The sequence below is a fragment of the Neoarthrinium moseri genome, assembly GCF_022829205.1.
Source record: "Neoarthrinium moseri strain CBS 164.80 chromosome Unknown scaffold1_Wmoseri_CBS_16480, whole genome shotgun sequence".
In the NCBI taxonomy this organism is placed as follows: Eukaryota; Fungi; Ascomycota; class Sordariomycetes; order Amphisphaeriales; family Apiosporaceae; genus Neoarthrinium; species Neoarthrinium moseri.
In genome coordinates, this window is record NW_026055115.1 from 680,870 (window position 1) to 697,402 (window position 16,533).

Below are 16,533 nucleotides of genomic sequence, written 5' to 3' on the forward strand. Positions count from 1 at the left end.
CCGAGTAGCTGCTCAACTTGAGTAGGGCACAGAATTCAATGCACAAAGGGAGAGGGCAATCGCCCTGCGCGTCCCTGCCTACCTTGAGCGCCGCAGTAGGCCCTGAGGTCCCTCTTCGGACAATCCATTTGGCAACAATCCCACAACACGTCGATTGTTGCTTTGAGCAATCGGATGACCTGGTTGCTCCTAGGCTCCCCTGTTGCCAGAGCCCACTCTCTTCATACCATCTCATCTCCATCCCTCCTATCCCATGTCTTCGTCCTGCCGTGCTGCATAATGGACGACATCACGAACTTGGATCGTGCGATCCAGACAGACATCAACGATCCCCGCAAGGAGGACTCGACCCTCGCTACCGATGGTGGTGCTTCTAGTCCTCTCTCTGAGGCTGTTACCAACACTTGCGACGTCCCCGATGTTGACAAGTTGAGCGTCACTGACTCGAAGCGATCAGACGATGAACTGCCAAACATCGTGACAACCCACCCCATCGTCCACCAGTACCTCCTCGACAACGCCCCCGAGTACAGGGATGTAGACATTCTGCGAAGAAAGGTAGGCAACTGAATTAATTACGGCTACCGTACTCTATTGTGGTCGTTTGCTCATTCACATCAGGGCTGGGGAAGTGAGTTGGGCGATAAGCATTTCCAGACCCAGCGAGAGCGAGCCGACAATGCAGACAAGCATACCCGTAACATCTTCTATCACATGATGTGTGAGATCGCGGAAGAGCTCGACAAAGTTTCCGGCATTCTCGCAGACCTCAAACAGGTCGGTGGGCCCAAGGCTCTTGACCTCTGCATGGCTCCAGGTGGCTTCGCCGGTTCAGTGTTGAGACTCATCCGCGGTTCCAGCGTCTGTGGAATCACCCTGCCCGTTGAGGAAGGAGGACATCCGATGACGATGCCGTTCTGGGAGCTGAAGGCTAATCTCAAAACGCTTTGGCTGGACATCACAATGCTTGCAACCGAGATGGGACTTACTGACATCCCGTCCGAACATCCTGAAGCAGCCAAATTCTCCACAGTCCGGCCTTTCGAGGGCGAGGCCTTCGATCTCGTCTTCTGTGATGGACAAGTTCTTCGCACCCAGCCACGACCATCCTACCGCGAGATCAAGGAACGTGTACGACTCCTGAACAGCCAGCTCGTTTTGGCACTCCAGCGTATAAAGCCTGGTGGCAATCTTGTCATCCGACTACACAAGATTGAGGCTGTCGACACAGCTACTCTGCTCCAGAAATTTAGCAGCTTCTCGACAATCATGCTTCATAAGCCCGCAAAGTGGCACGGAATCCGCTCTTCCTTCTACATGATTGCCAAGAATGTGCAGCCGCAGAGCGCTAAAGCACTCGAGGCTGTCAACGAGTGGAAGAAACAGTGGGTTCAAGCAGCCCTTGACACAGACGAGGCGACGATTCAGAGTGACGCGCTCATCGATGCTCAAGCCGACAGGGCCACCGAGCTGATCCAGACTTTTGGATCGGAGTTGGTTGCACTGGCAAGACCTATCTGGAAAATCCAGGCCAATGCCTTGGACAAATCACCTTTTCTCCGCGACAATAGCGAAAAGCAGATGGCGCCCACCGTTTATCGTCCACCCAAACCCCGTTCGACTGCAGACAACGGAGCAAGCCGCTACCCAGGCCTAAAACCCACAAGCGATCCTTGGAAGTACATGACACCTAGGTCCTTGCTCACCAACGATATCCTTGGAACTACTCCGCAGGAACCCGCTATCCAAGAGAACCAGCCTTTCTCGTCTTCCATCAAGACATCGCCTTCCGCGAAGAGGCCTGCGGTTACAATCAAGGACGCAAACGGAAGCGAGGTAGATTTGAAGACCTTCAAGCCGCTCGAGCGCGCAACCCCTCCTTCTTCGCCCTTCCAGGCTCGCCGACGAGGGAGCAGCTCTGCTGTCAGAATCAAGGATGCATATGGCAACGAGGTCACCTTCACGGACTTGAAAGCACACTCGCCCGAGAGTCGAGCTCTTAGCTCCACCAACTGGAGATACATGACAGGTCAGAGGCCTGTAGTCACTATTAGAGATCAAAGTGGCAATCAGGTCGACATGGCTGATCTCAGGGCGCTACGCGCAGGTGCGGCAAGCAAGCGCGCCGCCGACTCGGCCAGCTGGAGAGCTGATAAGCTAGAACATCCTATGCTTGAGAGCAAGGCTGGTGATAGCAGTGATGTTGGAGACAAAGCTCCGACCCCACCGGCTTCACCCAATGTCACCAGGTTCAACTGGTAGTTTCCTGTATTGCCATTCATATGTAAAGAGATTATGTCGGGTTCACCTGACCCATGACCATTGAAGGAAGTAAATTCTTGTGTCGTGGATACGAGGTAGAAGAAACAAAGGCGTCTGTTGACAGGCAGAGCAAGGAACGCTGCCACTAAATGCTTTCTGTTACTAGGCGCCATAGGGCGTGTGTAGAGGGGAAATCTGCGCCTCGGCCTTGTCACATGCTAGCATTAGACTAGCAAGCTCAGTTGATCTGTGAAATAAGCCGCCGAAGGACTAGGTCTTCAAGACCTGTCAACACTGTTTATGGCCTGGCTTACGCTATGTTCATCACCTTTTGTTCGAGACTTGACACGATACTATTAATACCGGAAGTGCTTTATGGTGAATTTGACATGTGTTTCAATATGCTTGTTATTGTCTTTCTAAGTCAATTTTCTATACACGTAAGGTCATCATTACTCGTAATTATATCGTAATGGAGAACGACATGTAGGCCTCTAGATCCGAACCAGATTTTATATTATTACTGAATATGTTAGTATTTCCTGCTGTTCATCTTCAAGGGCATGAGCTGACTTACAACATCGATCCATCTCGCCATCCACTTCTGATTGGCAGCCTTTGCCTCATCCACTAAGCCGAGTTCTACACCAAGAATTAGCCAAGAGAAGTCGAACCATGTTGGGGAGCTTTTCACTTACCTAGCATCAGCTGGATGGCACCGCGGACGCCAGACTCAAGCGCCGACGCAATCCATGCGTGGGTGTAGGAAGTCTGCTCGCCAACAAAGATCATCTGCGCCACGGTTAGAACGTGTCCAAAGCAACGCTTTCACCATCAGGATGCGTATGCAAGGGCCAAACTCACGTTGTTGTAGGTCTTGAAGTACTCCGGAATGTAGAGCTCATGCTGGCCAATCTTGGGACTGGCCCAAGAACCCTTGGTGTACGGGTCCTGGGCCCAACATCGCCGGTTGTAGTTCCCGGTGTACTGCTCCGCGGCAACCTCGCCGTGGATCTCAATCATGGTGTCTAGGACATACTGCACATGCTCCTCCTCGGTGGCAGACACCCAGTACTGGCCCCAGTCATTTCCAGAGATGTACGAGCCGATGATGGATGCGGGGCCTGTGCCGTTGATGTTGTACGACGGGTAGCAGATACTGCCGATGCCGGGAATGTCGGTGCTAGTCGAGCAGCCACCATAGATCGGGTTCTCGTAGTGCTCCCAGAAACGTGTGCCGAACTCCAGCGCCACCTTGCATGCCGCTGTGAACGGTAGCTCGTCGATAGCGTTGGAGATGGTGGCGGGGAGCGAAGGTAGGCGCCAGCCCTTGATGACGGAGAACGGAAGCGCCAACACAGTATAGTCAAAGGTCTCGTTCTTCCACACGTAGTTGCCGTTCTTCCTCTTGTCCTTCCACTCGAGCTGGACCTTCTGGGTGTCCTCCAACCAGTTGACGCGCTCGATGGCACGGTTCATGGTGGTGACGTTGTCGACCAGGGGGTGGAACGAAGCAGGCAGTCTGCTCAGGCCACCATCGATGGTCTTCCATGTCGATGCCTCGAAGTACATGCCCTCGTAGAACGAATCCCAGAACGAGGTCTGGAAGGAGCCTCCGGCAACAATGTCGGTATCGTTCAGGTTGGCTTTCATATAGTTCACCAAGTACGCAAACTCCGACCATTCGTCGCCTGCCAAGCCGTTGGTCGGGCCACCCTCGAGAAAGTCCTTGTGTGCCTTGTGCATATTGAGAGCCATCTCGATCAGGAAAGTGTCGTTGTTGATCATGGTGTCAATCGAGTCCGAGAGCGCCTGGGTGGAAGGGTTCATTTCAGCTGATGCAGACAGCGACGAGTTCTCAGATACTTGGCTGACGGTGGGAGGGAGCCCCGAGTCAAGCTTGATGCCATTGTGGTAGTAAAGTCCGTTCTTGCTGGACTGGTACCACGGAATGAAATCTACACTCCAGTTCTTGCTGTAGACGTTGAGCATGTTCATCTCGTCGGCCAGTTGATAGACCATTTGGTGGTCAGTGATGTTGTATGTCTCATTAGCGACCGTCAGAGTGTTGGGGAATCTCATGGGACCCATCTCCTGGTAAGAGTAGTCGAACGGCCCGCCCGAGAGGTACTCAGTATGGACTCGGCCGCCGAGTCGCTGGGCAGCCTCGATGATTTTGACATTCTCAAAGCCGGATTGGTGGAGGACCAAGTAAGTCATCAGGCCAGCCATACCAGCACCCACAATGGCAATCTCCTTGCCCTTCGCCGCATCCACATCCACCGTGCTCAGGTTCTTACTCTCAAGCAGTGCGACACCGTCGAACCATGGACCCCAGGTGTCGATACCCGTCGCATTGGTCATCTCGATGCTGTCCTCGCCACGCTTCTTCAGGCTCCTATTCGTGGGCTCAAAGTTCTGAGCATCGCTGCGGCCAACGAGAGAACCGTTGGCATCCCAGGCTGAGACACAGCCACCGGTCGAGACTTCTCTGGGCATCACCCAGACGAGTCTCGAATCCGCCGAGCTGGTACTGCGACCAACCTCATGGTGCGCATCTCTTAGCTCCACGCTCGAACACGGGCCATAAGTGTAAGTGACGGTTCCCTCCACATCCTCAGCGAAGCGGAGATGGATGTTGGCAAGATTCGTGTCCAGCTTGGATCGAGTCTCGATCTTGACCGGTAGGGACGACAGAGGGCCGGCAAGCGCTCGGCTCGCGAGGAGACCAAGAGCGAGTTGAAGCTTGTGCATGGCGGAGGCCCTTGTCGATCAACGTCGAATTGTCTAGTTACCGGGAGTTGCCTAGGTACACCAGGACCTGAAACCAAGCGTTCCATCTTGGCGGTTATATTCTTCACTGCATCTACACGCATCGCTACGACCTTCCTATCGATCTGATCGGAGAGCTGCCGGTAGACCACCTATCGGGACCATGTCTAGTGGACATGCGAATGCGGAGGGCGCGCCATTGTTGCGAAGCGGCTAGCTCCTCGCTGTCTTCGATTGCTAGGTCCAATGGGATCGCGAGGAGGTGACTGTAAACGGATGCTGCATACATCATCGTTCTTGGATCGTGGTTGCAGGTTGGCAGGTATCTCTGCAAAAGAGGCCAGTAGATAAGCTAATTGGGATCGACGGGTGTTCGAGATACCAGGTCTCTATCTTATGGTGGGCCCCCATGTACCCCATGCCGGAGAGATATCAGTCGGATCGCATGCGACTGAGCCAATCACAACGAATCCCCACACGGAGCTCACCCTAAATCGGCCGGAGCCGGTATGCGGGCCGACGCCTTGGCACGATAGCGATATACCGAGCGAGCAGTTGCGGATGTCGGTGTCATAAAAATTCTGTCATCGTCATGACAAGCTTTGCCGTGGTGTGAGGGCGCTTTTGCGGGGATTGCGGTCGGAAGCTTCGGGGGTCCCACTTGAGTCCTGAACCGCAGCCTAGCAACCAGGTATACGTAGTACACCCGAGCGCCGGTGATAAAGGGCAATGTGTCAAGGGTTGAAGAAGGGTATGGCAAGACCGTTTGTCATCCTTCTTTGTAAATAGAATCTATGCATGTAGAATAAGTACGCTGCCCGATACGGCACCCTGCAGGTTTAGATTTGACTAGATATGGATAGTACGCCCTATAGTCACGCCCAAACCCAGCCACGGCTGATACACGAATGAAGCCGGTATATCAAGGCAGATCAGATCAGATAGAAGTTGAATCACACATATACCAGGTTAAATTTGTGGTTCAATGTCTTTGTTCCGTTCATTTCGAAAACTTCGCGGACTTGATTTGGCCCCGATGGTCGTCCGGAAGGAACCAAAACTCTTTGTTTATAGATAGACGATTGATCTGCTAAAGCTAAAACTAGCTTCGGTATGTCTTGATGCATACTCTTTGTAGATGTTGAGAAATAGGCACTGTCTTCTTAGATAGTGACTTCCTCCAGACCAAGCGATCGACTCGCGTCACCATAAGCTCGTACGAAGAGAACCTGTCGGAAATGAGGCAGGCTATCCAAGACGTCCTGCTTCCAGGCAGCAAAGTTCTTCTTTGGCGACTTTTGGCGCCTTTGCCAGACGTAAGCTAGAAACTCGTTCTTGAATGACTCGATGTCTCCTTTCCATTCTTCAACACTGCGACAGTGTTCGTGATACTGCACACTGAGAAGATCCCAATCGGCCCAAGATGTTGAGTCGCCACGGGGATCAGCGACGCCATGTATGATGCGGGAGTGTCGCTGGAGGCGTTTCCAAGTGAGTCGATCACTTTCGGGAAACCTATTCATAAACCTGCTGACCCTCCGTTTCTGCGCCTTGTTCTTGAGGTCCAGTAGAGCGCACAATGGCCTTTGAATCTCTTGTGTTTTTGTCTCATATATGGATATCCCACCCACAAGGACGCTGATGAGCTCTATATTGGGGAAGAGCTTCAGAATCTCAACGAGGTCCCAGAAACCGTGAGAAAATCGATCTGCGCGAACCATCACGTGTTTGACTGAACGCTTGTCAAAGCCCTCCAGGCTCCGTGTCGGGACTTCGCTAGACTTGGTGGTCTTTTCCAGCGCCCCCTTGTCGGCCCCTTCCACGACTTGGCTTGACCCTTCCCAATCCGCTGTGTCGATATGCTCCCATAATGTCTCGGAACAGCACATTCCGTTCCAGAAGATGATATCTCTTTGCGGTTCAAACCATGCGACCCTATCTTGCAGCTTCCGTGGTAGCCTTATGCAGTCTTTAAGGTCTGCTGAGATGCATAATTCTGAGGACACTTCGGGCGGGAAGCACAGCTCGATTCCTCTGGGTATCACGCTGAATGTCCGATAGGTCTCTTGCCGAGCCTCGTAGCAGACCTTGGGCACGGTGGCGGGCACAAGGCAAGGCCTCTCAAGCACCGCCTCATCGTTGTTTTCGTCAATGGTAATTTGTAAGATGCGTTGGGGCTGGGCCAGCTGCCAGATTGTGTGTCGAATCTCGGGGGGCAGGTTGGGGAAGTTTGCGAACTCTGGCGCCGCCTCCGGGGCGGTTGACTTTGGTGGCGCTTCCGACTCGGCTGACTGATGACATCCGGATGAAAAAAGCAGTAGACTGCCGAGCGCCTTGCTTGTCAGCGCGGACAGCGCCGCCATCTTGCTGAGGAGGGCCGATTCTCACGACGATAGATGAGGCATCGGAGGTCAGCAGGCAGCAGGGCGAACTCGTCCGGAGACGCTTTCTCAAAGTTATCGGCCAGGGTGGGCGCGAATTTGTTGGTGATGTGTCCAGACCCGAGCGTCAATTCCTCAGGTACAAACTCAATTCGGTGGTCTGGGCCCTAGGTCACCCGTTCGAGACGGAGAGTTTATTCAAGGTCTGTCTCCAATTCGAATTATCGGATAAACGATTAAATTCTTCGTAAGAAAGAAGTTTTCACGCGCCTGCTTCCAATTCGAAAGATCCTCCAAACTCTTGAGATACAATGTATTAGCGCATACTGTCACATGAGGGAAAAAAAAAAGCGAACTTTGCTTTCAGTCTGTGCCTAATGTCAGAGGCAGAGGTTCGGGATGAAATATGTACTCTGGCACCTTCGTAAACTGCTCAGGTGATGTCACCCCGTCTTGTCGATGAAGTATTGCGCGAAGCCAGGACGGCTTCACAAGTACACTCATAAAGCACTACGTGAAATATCACCATGGACATAATTTGCTCAAAAAGGGAGGGCGCTGCCCTGCAGGCCCAACCGGGCCTAGAAACCGTTGAGCCCCTTTCTTTGATTGCACGACTACGAATAAATGAGTTGCATGGTGGTTGCTTTCGTGTACTTGCTGTGTAGGTACTTGGGCATCACATAGGAGTTTACTGCTTGTTAACTAAGACCGCGACGATAAAGGACTGGAGTCAGGAGACAAGGGATTGTTCAACGGAATGTCCATTGTGGTCCTCTGTTCGTGCTTAGATAATATTATGAGAGTTGTAGCAGTCTTGAATAGTGATTCGTGGAAGCTGTGGGGTTGCAACAGAGGATGGCGTAAGCGAGCCAAGGATTCTGACGACGACTAGTTGAGGGTCTGACAACATCCCCGCCTGTCAGAAACAATCGTTCTCTACAGCCTTCGGAACAGTCCGCCACAGTCCAATCATCGCAATACCATTTATAACCCTATCTTTATTGCAACTCTGTTTAAAGAACACGAATGGAGGGCCTAGAGAGCTCCCCCGATATATCGTCAACTCCGCGTTGGTGCTCAGACTGCAGAACTTGCAAGAGTATTTGGAAGCTATTCTCCGATCCCAGCTCGACCCATAAAGTTGATCTCGGGTCTTTCGAAGAGGCCCTTTCCACTCCCTGTGTTGCGCACAAGTTCTTAGTACAATCCTTTGTGGCACACTGCCGAGACATTGAGTATGCAAATGTACATACACGGGACATGGGACTTCTTTCTCGGGGCGTGGCTAATAGCGTCGTCATGGCCGACTCTATCTCCCATGGGCTCTGCGCGTGGAGTTTAGTTCTAGTCAAAGATATTGCGAAACAGAATCACCCAGGTATAGGTCGCATTCTTGATCCCGACTGGGTGGATGTAGATATGGCAAAAGAATGGAAACACGATTGCTTGAAACTCCATGGCAAGTCGTGTGATAACCCCATGAAGATTTGGCATACACGTCCAGCATGGCTCATCGACGTCAGACAGAGGTGTCTTGTCCCAGGACAGGTACCTCAAAATTATGTAGCACTAAGCTACACTTACGGCAACCATAGGGCGAAGCATATTGACGCCGACATGCTGGCAAGTCTTCAAAAGCCACTAGCTCTCGACGCGCCGGAGTTCGCTCAAATAGTACCACCCATTATCCAGCAAGCGGTCTATCTGACATCTATCATTGGCGAGCAGTATCTATGGGTAGATGCACTTTGTATCCCCCACTACAACTCTGAGGTCACCACAGAGCAACTAGAGATGATGGGAGCTATCTATGCTACTGCCATCGTGACTATTATTGCTGCTGATGGTGATGCCAACAGTGGTCTGGAGGGTTTTCGAGGCGTCTCTACGACTCGAAGCTTAGACCAAGAAGTTATTCCGTTCGGTGACGAGCAACTCATTGTTAGGAACACCGGAAGGGTTGACATGGACCAGGGCCTTCCATACTACGATCGCGGCTGGACCTATCAGGAGTATAAGATGTCCCCACGTCGAATTCTCTTCAACAACCAAGAGGTGCATTGGGAGTGCTCCTGTAGTGTCTGGCATGAGGAGCTCGTGCACCTCGCTGAGGTCGACAAGTATGTTGACCCACGCTTGAATATTATACTGGCCGGGTTTCCTGATCTGGGTTCTCTTGGCCATATTATCGGGAGCTACAACAACCGCACACTACGACATGAGGAAGATGCGCTTCCAGGCATCTCTGGTTTGCTTTCGGTGCTCAGTCGCTCTTTCCTTGGAGGCTTTCTATATGGAATTCCTACCATGTTCTTCGACAGATTACTGGGTTGGCACCCGCAATGGTCACACACTAACCTCCACCGCCGAGTTGCATCAAAGAGACCCGCAAAAGATCGTCTATCACCATCTGGTCTCCCCTCGTGGTCTTGGATCGGCTGGCAAGGACTGGTAGCCTGTGGTCAATTCGAGGCGGTGCACATCAACCCGATAAGCTCTCGGACTGAAGAAACCATCCCCATTACCGACTGGTATGCGGGCCATTCACCCCAGACTCCACCGCCAGAGAGACGAAGAATAAAACCGATTTGGTTTGAGAACCGTGAGATATACAAAGATGTCACCAAACCCTTACCCCGGGGCTGGACGCGGCACGACGCGCCCACGACAGTAATCCACGACATGCCTTTTCTCTACCCCGATGGTTGTGAGCACTATATTTTCAGTCACGGGGCGATTCCATCAAAGCCCAATAGAAATTACACTTGGTATTATCCCTTTCCCATCAAAGAAATACAGGAGTCGACACTTCCTTCCATGCCTGAACAAATGGAATATCTCTTCTGTGAGACCACGAGAACTTGGCTCTGGGGACACCAATCTGGCGATTACAATATCGTAAATTTGCTCAACAGTCAAAAGATTGTGATTGGCTCGCTACACCTACATAACGAAGAATCATTAGTCCGCTTTCCGAGGGATACTAACAAAGGGGAGGCGGGTTTGCTGGTTGAGCTGGTCGCCATTTATGAGTCAAGGATATATTCTAGGACATGGAACGAACAGAAAAAGCGGTACACGCTCCCACTAAGTCGACACAACGAGTACGTTGTTCTTTGGATAGAATGGATAGATGGAGTCGCGTATCGGAAGGCAAGTGGTAAAGTGGCAGCAGATGAATGGGCCAGCCTGGAACAAGAAAAGGTGTCTTTGATTCTTGGTTAGGAAGTTAGAATTAAGAATTGTTGATTTAAAGTAGTATGGATGTTAAGATGGTCACAGTCACGCGAAATGGAATCAGGAACATTGTCTCTTTTTTGTGAGGTGTGACCGCACCTCTCGACGACGGACCAAGGTCAGTTCAGATAAACAGTTCATTTTTCATATCTTGAGCTATTGAAATAATATCCTTAGGGGGTTGGGGGGAATAAACATAAACCCTTAATCCCTCGTTGTTGACTTCACATGCTTCTGATATCCCACAGATCCCCGGGACCTAGCGGCAGCTAAGAAGTTTCCCATCCTGACATAGGTGGGATGAGAGCTTTCACCCCATGCCATGTTGCGGCAAACGGCATATGCAGACCATGCAGATCAACTTCCTCGACCGGGACCCATACAAGATCAACAGATTTGTCGGAAGCCAATGGCTCGAATGTTTCGTCGATGAGCTCTCCATAGACGGTGGTATACTCCAAGCCGTCGGCGGTCGATGCAAACTCATCATCAAGCAACTCGAATTGAGTCAGCCCGAGGCCGGTCTTCTCTACGGCCGCGCGCATCGCGCAAAGTCTGGAGTCTTCTCCATCCTTGAGGCGAGATGAAGGTATTCCCCAAGAATTGTCCAAGCGCTGCTGCATCAGCACCGACACAGGGCCATCAAAGTACGAGATTAGCAGCATCCCAGCAGCGCGGTCCCTGACAGCTCGCTTTGGTGCAGGTTTCTGAACACCATGTCTTGGGCCTCGTGGGCGCCGAGGATTTCTTCCGCGAGTGCCGCCTCGGCCAGCACCTGGAGCGTGTCTACCCGGTGCGTTGACTGGCGCTGGTGGCTGGTCATGCTCGTCATGCTCATCGTGCTCGTCATGCTCGTCATCGGCGTCCGAAGCGTGAGAATCATCTTCATTGCGCACATTCTGTCTGGCCAGCTGCACCAGTGCCCAGAGATCGCACTTGCCCATCGCTTGTCTTGGTATTATCCCAAAGGCGCGCAGCTCTCGCTTGAGCTGTCGTATAGTGGCAGTTCGGAACTCATGAAGTTGAATGATCGGCATTTTGCTCTCACAGCGACTCGGGGGCCCAGCTCTAGGGCGCTTGCGCATGTAATCGTATGCGAGTCTCGGTGGCAATGGATACTCATCAACATTCAACAAGCCCCGAAGTCTTCTCCAATATGCAAGCTTGGTGTATCCGGTCCTCACTGGCAATCCTGCGGCAAGGAGCTTGGCTTTGATTTCGTCGACCGTGGTCGTCTGGAACTCGTAAAGTTGGTCTGCGGGAACTTGCTCTTCACCAATAGCCCTAGGGCCGGCGATGGGCCGCCTGCGGGGCGCAGAGCCTCCCCTCTTATTGTGATTCTTGATAGCCATAATGTCTTGATGTAGAAGATAGAAGTACTCGGTAGAAATTGCTGAACGACACAGGAGCTATCGACAACTTTCTATGTTGGTGAGAAAGGACCTTCTAGAGGGTGGGCCTGGTGTTATATATATGCAAGAAGGAATCACCTGGGCTTCATGGTGTATCACTGTGACAAAGCAATGTGTCGTACCTTCCTGGGGTTTCATCTATCTAGCTGTGCAACACCATGTACTTGTTATTCTTCTCCTTTCTGACCTGGGTGATATCCTCATTGTCTTGAGAAGGTCACAATTACCTCAGTATACAATATCGTCCATGTAAAAGGCCATGTATTGTAGTATAACAATTCACTGTCCTCTATCCTAAGATGTACAAACCTCCAACCACTTAGTTCATCATGGCTTTGTCCCAAGATGGCGATAAGAAGACTCTCTATTCTCTTTGCTTCTGGCTGGCACATCCCTTATTAACGACTTTTTTAACCCCTTTGAACCACACATTTGCCATCTTCCTGTACCCGCCGTCATTCGGGTGTATGTCGTTAGGACCAAAGTCGTCCGTCTTCAATGCAGAGTGCATGTCCACCAGTGTGATCTTCTTTCCCTGCGCCGACCTGTCCTCAATTACCTTTTTGACACCTTTGTTGTACTCTATAGCCTTTTTGTCTTTGGCAGAGTCGTGAACAAAGGGGGTAATTTGTGCAACAATCACCGAAGTGTCTGTAACATTTCCGAAGATCCAGTCGACGAGCTCTCCAAGACGTTTTGGGGCCAGCGCCAACTCATCCGGCGTGTTCTTGCCAATGTCGTTGGTGCCAGCCATAAGGAGTACAATATCGGGCTTTTGCTCAGCAATCTTGGCGGGGTAAGGTGATAGCTGCTGGATAGTATAACCAGGATGACCGTCATTGTCACCATCGTCCATGGAGTCACTCTTCTGCGAGCCAACAAAATCCACTTGAAGCGAGGCCTTAGTTAATAGATCTCGCAGGTCTTTGCGGTATCCATTGCCATCTGTAGATGAAGTTCCGAAGGTGATGGAATCTCCGAGCGGCCATATTCTGAGGGTCTGAGACGCGTGGGTTGTACGTGGCGGGATGGTCGCTGGTGATCATGTTAGCCGTGTGGTGTCAACGGACAACTTTTGCTTTACCAGATGTGGTCAATCCTAGCAACGTGAAGGTAGTTGCAAGTAGCGAATGAGTATGCATTTTCTAACTATATAAGGGCCTGGACTCGCTTGACAGAAAGGAAGGGAGAGAAAACGTGCTTGATAGGAATGAGTCTGCAGCGACGTACCAGTGAAACTCAATAATTGTTATAGACTGAGACAGCACCAGTGTTGAACCGGCCTAGTTTATACCTTCAACGGCTTTGGCACTTCGTACACGATGCAGCGCTACATCCATGCCAAGATTGCCTAATTAGGCATCGCAGATAAAAATAGTCAGGATCAACATGGGGCGCAGCGCTCCTGATGTCAGCCCTACATAACACGGCCACTCTTAGCATGCCTGTAAATGCGGGACCTTGGGGCTTTTTAACAGCCTCGTGTAATTTATTACCAAGGCGAAGTATTATACGGAGATTGCCCGCCGCAGCTGAGTCTTACCGTACCCGGTTCTTCGGTCAGCAAATGCCCACTGCGAGCCGCAATCGATACGCGCTGCGAGTAGGGGTTTCAAAGAAAACATGTCACTATTTCTTTATCTCATTACCTCGCTCAGATTCATTGGGGGCTAAATTCTTTTCCTCTTTTTCCTCTTCCCTTTTCGCTGCAACAAAGACTTTGGTCTTAAACGAGCTTCTTCATTCACATCAGATAAAGATACAGTGCATTGAACTAAGAATATGTACTCTATTCAAGTCAGTTTCCTTCAAGAGCCCCAATGGCCTACCAGCAGGAAGACAAGCTTCGGGTGCATCTTATTTATCGACCACGGACAGATACCCTTGTCCAAACATTTGCAAGATAGACTCTTTGTGGTACAGTGAGGGCCCTTGGTGATTCCTCCGAAGACTGTGAAGAGTCGTCTGACATATTCTGAAGCTCAAAAGACTCAAGCTTCTTCATGTTGCCCTTCTGTTTGTATAAAACGCCAGTAAACTTTGTCAAGCCTTGGTTCCAGATGGATTTCGCCTCTGTCTCGATTTCACTCGAAGCGTAGTCCGTAGTGGAGATGCCGTCGTGGTGTTCGTCTGCTGCGTCCTTGGCAGTAGTATATCGCAGCCATTCTAGGCCTCTCACAGTGTCTGATATGTCTAGTCTTGGTAGGTCGGCGGTTAAGGCTGTTTGAAGGCCATAGCAGTTGCCCGTCTTGATGCAGTGATTGCAAAGGGCGCCGCGCTCGGTAACGTACTCTTTTTCGCAACCTTCTTTTCTGTTGCAGCTGTTTTCGTGGGCCTTGCGGGTGGCACAGAAGACGACAACTTTATCTTTGCTGTTACCGCCGTACCAGTTGTCTTTACCGCAGCTGCGGCAGACTTCGGTGATGTACTTGACACGGCACATCTTGGTGATGTATTATGGAGACTTTGTTGAACGCGCAAGTTGGTCGGTATATAACCTAATGCAAGCGTGTCAGGTTATCGCGTTGAGTAGTGGCAGATGAGTTGGAACGGTCTTTGGTAACTATTTGCTCTTCAAAGTATTGCCCATCATGGAACGCATCCGACGCTCCTTAAGTATTCCCCTACAGTTGTTCCGGAGATTGCAATGCTTGATATGCTTTGGTGACAAGTGTCTAAGTTTTGAAGCTGAAGGCAGAGACCCGTTCGTTTTTAACTTTTCAAGTATATCCAGTTTTTTATGAAGGCTAATTATTGACTCAACTCAGGACAGTTCCAGCATATCGAATGATGTGAGCAAGCCTACAAATACGCTGTATGAGGACGTTATCAATCATGGGAAGACTGGTATCGGTCACCTGGGCTTATTTAAGTAACTCAGGTATGGAATGCATGCATGTGATCCCCATAGTCTACCGATTAAGCGAGGACTGTAATTATTCCCTGCATATGAGAAGTCTACCTGGATACATAGATGCCGATACAAATCCATTCGCGCAGGCTTGGCCAATTGGATCTAATGGTCCGCATCAGTCGACCAGACCGAGCATATAGTACATAATATTACATCGTGAGTCCCAGAATGTGCCCTACCCGCGAACCCAGGCGAGATCACCACTTGGAGTCTTGACACTCCTATTTCCTAACTCCTGGCCTCGCTGGCGGCCGAATTCGAGTCAACTCCATCTTCCACTTCCCTTTCTCGCGCTGCGGATATCTCTTCGCCCTTCTTCGCGTCTCTCTTTTCCCTAAACGGCCAGACGCGACATATCAATTCGCCTGTCGCCCCCTTCTCTAGTGCCTCCCGACTCTCCATCACCTCCGCTGTGCCCGTCCGCAAGAACAATGCCTGCCCATTGTTCAGCTCACTAAACTCCCGGCCTTCCAGCGTCACCTTCTCCCCTCCAAGCAGGCGCTCCAGTTCTGACGGTCCGATGCGCGGCGCCTTGTTGACGCCCAGGATCTTGCCGATGGCCGGCACGCGGGGGTGAAGCGCATCATGATCCGCATAGCGCAGGCCCATCCACAGCTGCTTCTTCAGCGGGTTCCCCCTGAACGACAGGTTCATGTCCAACAGCTCCTCAGGCGTGAACGACTTCACGATGGACGGGTCCGGCGCGCGGGGCCCGGACGACGTGGCCCAGGCGATGAAATTGGCACGGTACAGGGCGTGCGCCAACGCCTTGTTCAGCGCCGAGAACTTGCAGGTTGCCGCGCGGGCGCGCGACCACACGGCATGCTGGAGCGGAATGCAGGGGCTGCGGCTCAGAGGTGGCATTTGTTGCTCCGTCACCAGGGCCACTGGGCTTCTTTTGGGGTTGAAGGCGAAGCAATTTGCGTGAATGCACGACAGAATATGCGAGCGTTGTATGCTCAATGGACTTTCTGGTCGTTCCAGGCAAACCTGTTCGGGTCTGCTTGTGTTGATATGCTGGGTGTAATCCGTTATGTGATGAGAAGTGTAGCATCGATTATGTGCCTAAGACGGTAGCCAGCAGGTGCAGTTTGAACTTTTTAGCGGCGCTTATGATTGGTGCAGAGATCAACTAGTGGGGCAACCCCCTTGCGTATACAACTCAGCATCGGCACGTAATTATGAATGGCTCCCTGCTGATCGGTACACGTACTTAGAATATACATATATTTTCATAATGCTTGGGATATGATAGTTGAGAATAGGATGAAAATACCAACATTCTACAGACGCATACGATATATTTCAAAGCGAAATGATCTTTAGTTATCGACAACCTTGCCTCCACGATAGAATGCTTGTCGCCAATGACGATGTGCCAATTCCGCGAGAGGAGGGATTACACAGCCGAGAGATACTTCCATTAGGACCTTTGAAATCAAGTATCAGATGATGGAATGTCGCGGGGGTGCCCCAAGCGTGATTGCCCACCCCTGAGGCCAGTCAACGCTATGTTGGTCATCTACTTTTGGCCATGTTTCTGTTCCTTGCA

General features: G+C 51.2%; 8 protein-coding genes across 8 annotated transcripts; 2 read left to right on the forward strand and 6 right to left on the reverse strand.

The window, feature by feature from the left end:
* Window positions 1-279: 279 nt before the first annotated feature.
* JN550_000200 (uncharacterized protein) lies at window positions 280-2,262 on the forward strand (the record flags this gene model as incomplete). Its single annotated transcript, XM_049313259.1, has 2 exons — window positions 280-558; window positions 622-2,262. The coding sequence occupies 2 exons, from the start codon at window positions 280-282 to the stop codon at window positions 2,260-2,262; spliced, it is 1,920 nt and encodes a 639-aa protein (XP_049177489.1).
* Window positions 2,263-2,782: 520 nt separating this feature from the next.
* Window positions 2,783-5,016, reverse strand: JN550_000201 (uncharacterized protein; the record flags this gene model as incomplete). Its single annotated transcript, XM_049313270.1, has 4 exons — window positions 2,783-2,785; window positions 2,840-2,904; window positions 2,961-3,054; window positions 3,127-5,016. The coding sequence occupies 4 exons, from the start codon at window positions 5,014-5,016 to the stop codon at window positions 2,783-2,785; spliced, it is 2,052 nt and encodes a 683-aa protein (XP_049177490.1).
* A 1,181-nt stretch (window positions 5,017-6,197) lies between these two features.
* On the reverse strand, window positions 6,198-7,397 carry JN550_000202 (uncharacterized protein; the record flags this gene model as incomplete). Its single annotated transcript, XM_049313281.1, has 1 exon — window positions 6,198-7,397. The coding sequence occupies one exon, from the start codon at window positions 7,395-7,397 to the stop codon at window positions 6,198-6,200; it is 1,200 nt and encodes a 399-aa protein (XP_049177491.1).
* A 1,320-nt stretch (window positions 7,398-8,717) lies between these two features.
* On the forward strand, window positions 8,718-10,643 carry JN550_000203 (uncharacterized protein; the record flags this gene model as incomplete). Its single annotated transcript, XM_049313292.1, has 1 exon — window positions 8,718-10,643. The coding sequence occupies one exon, from the start codon at window positions 8,718-8,720 to the stop codon at window positions 10,641-10,643; it is 1,926 nt and encodes a 641-aa protein (XP_049177492.1).
* A 281-nt stretch (window positions 10,644-10,924) lies between these two features.
* Window positions 10,925-12,007, reverse strand: JN550_000204 (uncharacterized protein; the record flags this gene model as incomplete). Its single annotated transcript, XM_049313303.1, has 1 exon — window positions 10,925-12,007. One exon carries the CDS (start codon window positions 12,005-12,007, stop codon window positions 10,925-10,927), a length of 1,083 nt encoding a protein of 360 aa, XP_049177493.1.
* A 424-nt stretch (window positions 12,008-12,431) lies between these two features.
* JN550_000205 (uncharacterized protein) lies at window positions 12,432-13,209 on the reverse strand (the record flags this gene model as incomplete). The annotated part of the gene is made up of 2 exons (XM_049313314.1): window positions 12,432-13,102; window positions 13,152-13,209. 2 exons carry the CDS (start codon window positions 13,207-13,209, stop codon window positions 12,432-12,434), a joined length of 729 nt encoding a protein of 242 aa, XP_049177494.1.
* Window positions 13,210-13,928: 719 nt separating this feature from the next.
* On the reverse strand, window positions 13,929-14,510 carry JN550_000206 (uncharacterized protein; the record flags this gene model as incomplete). The annotated part of the gene is made up of 1 exon (XM_049313325.1): window positions 13,929-14,510. One exon carries the CDS (start codon window positions 14,508-14,510, stop codon window positions 13,929-13,931), a length of 582 nt encoding a protein of 193 aa, XP_049177495.1.
* A 699-nt stretch (window positions 14,511-15,209) lies between these two features.
* Window positions 15,210-15,845, reverse strand: JN550_000207 (uncharacterized protein; the record flags this gene model as incomplete). Its single annotated transcript, XM_049313336.1, has 1 exon — window positions 15,210-15,845. One exon carries the CDS (start codon window positions 15,843-15,845, stop codon window positions 15,210-15,212), a length of 636 nt encoding a protein of 211 aa, XP_049177496.1.
* Window positions 15,846-16,533: the final 688 nt, after the last annotated feature.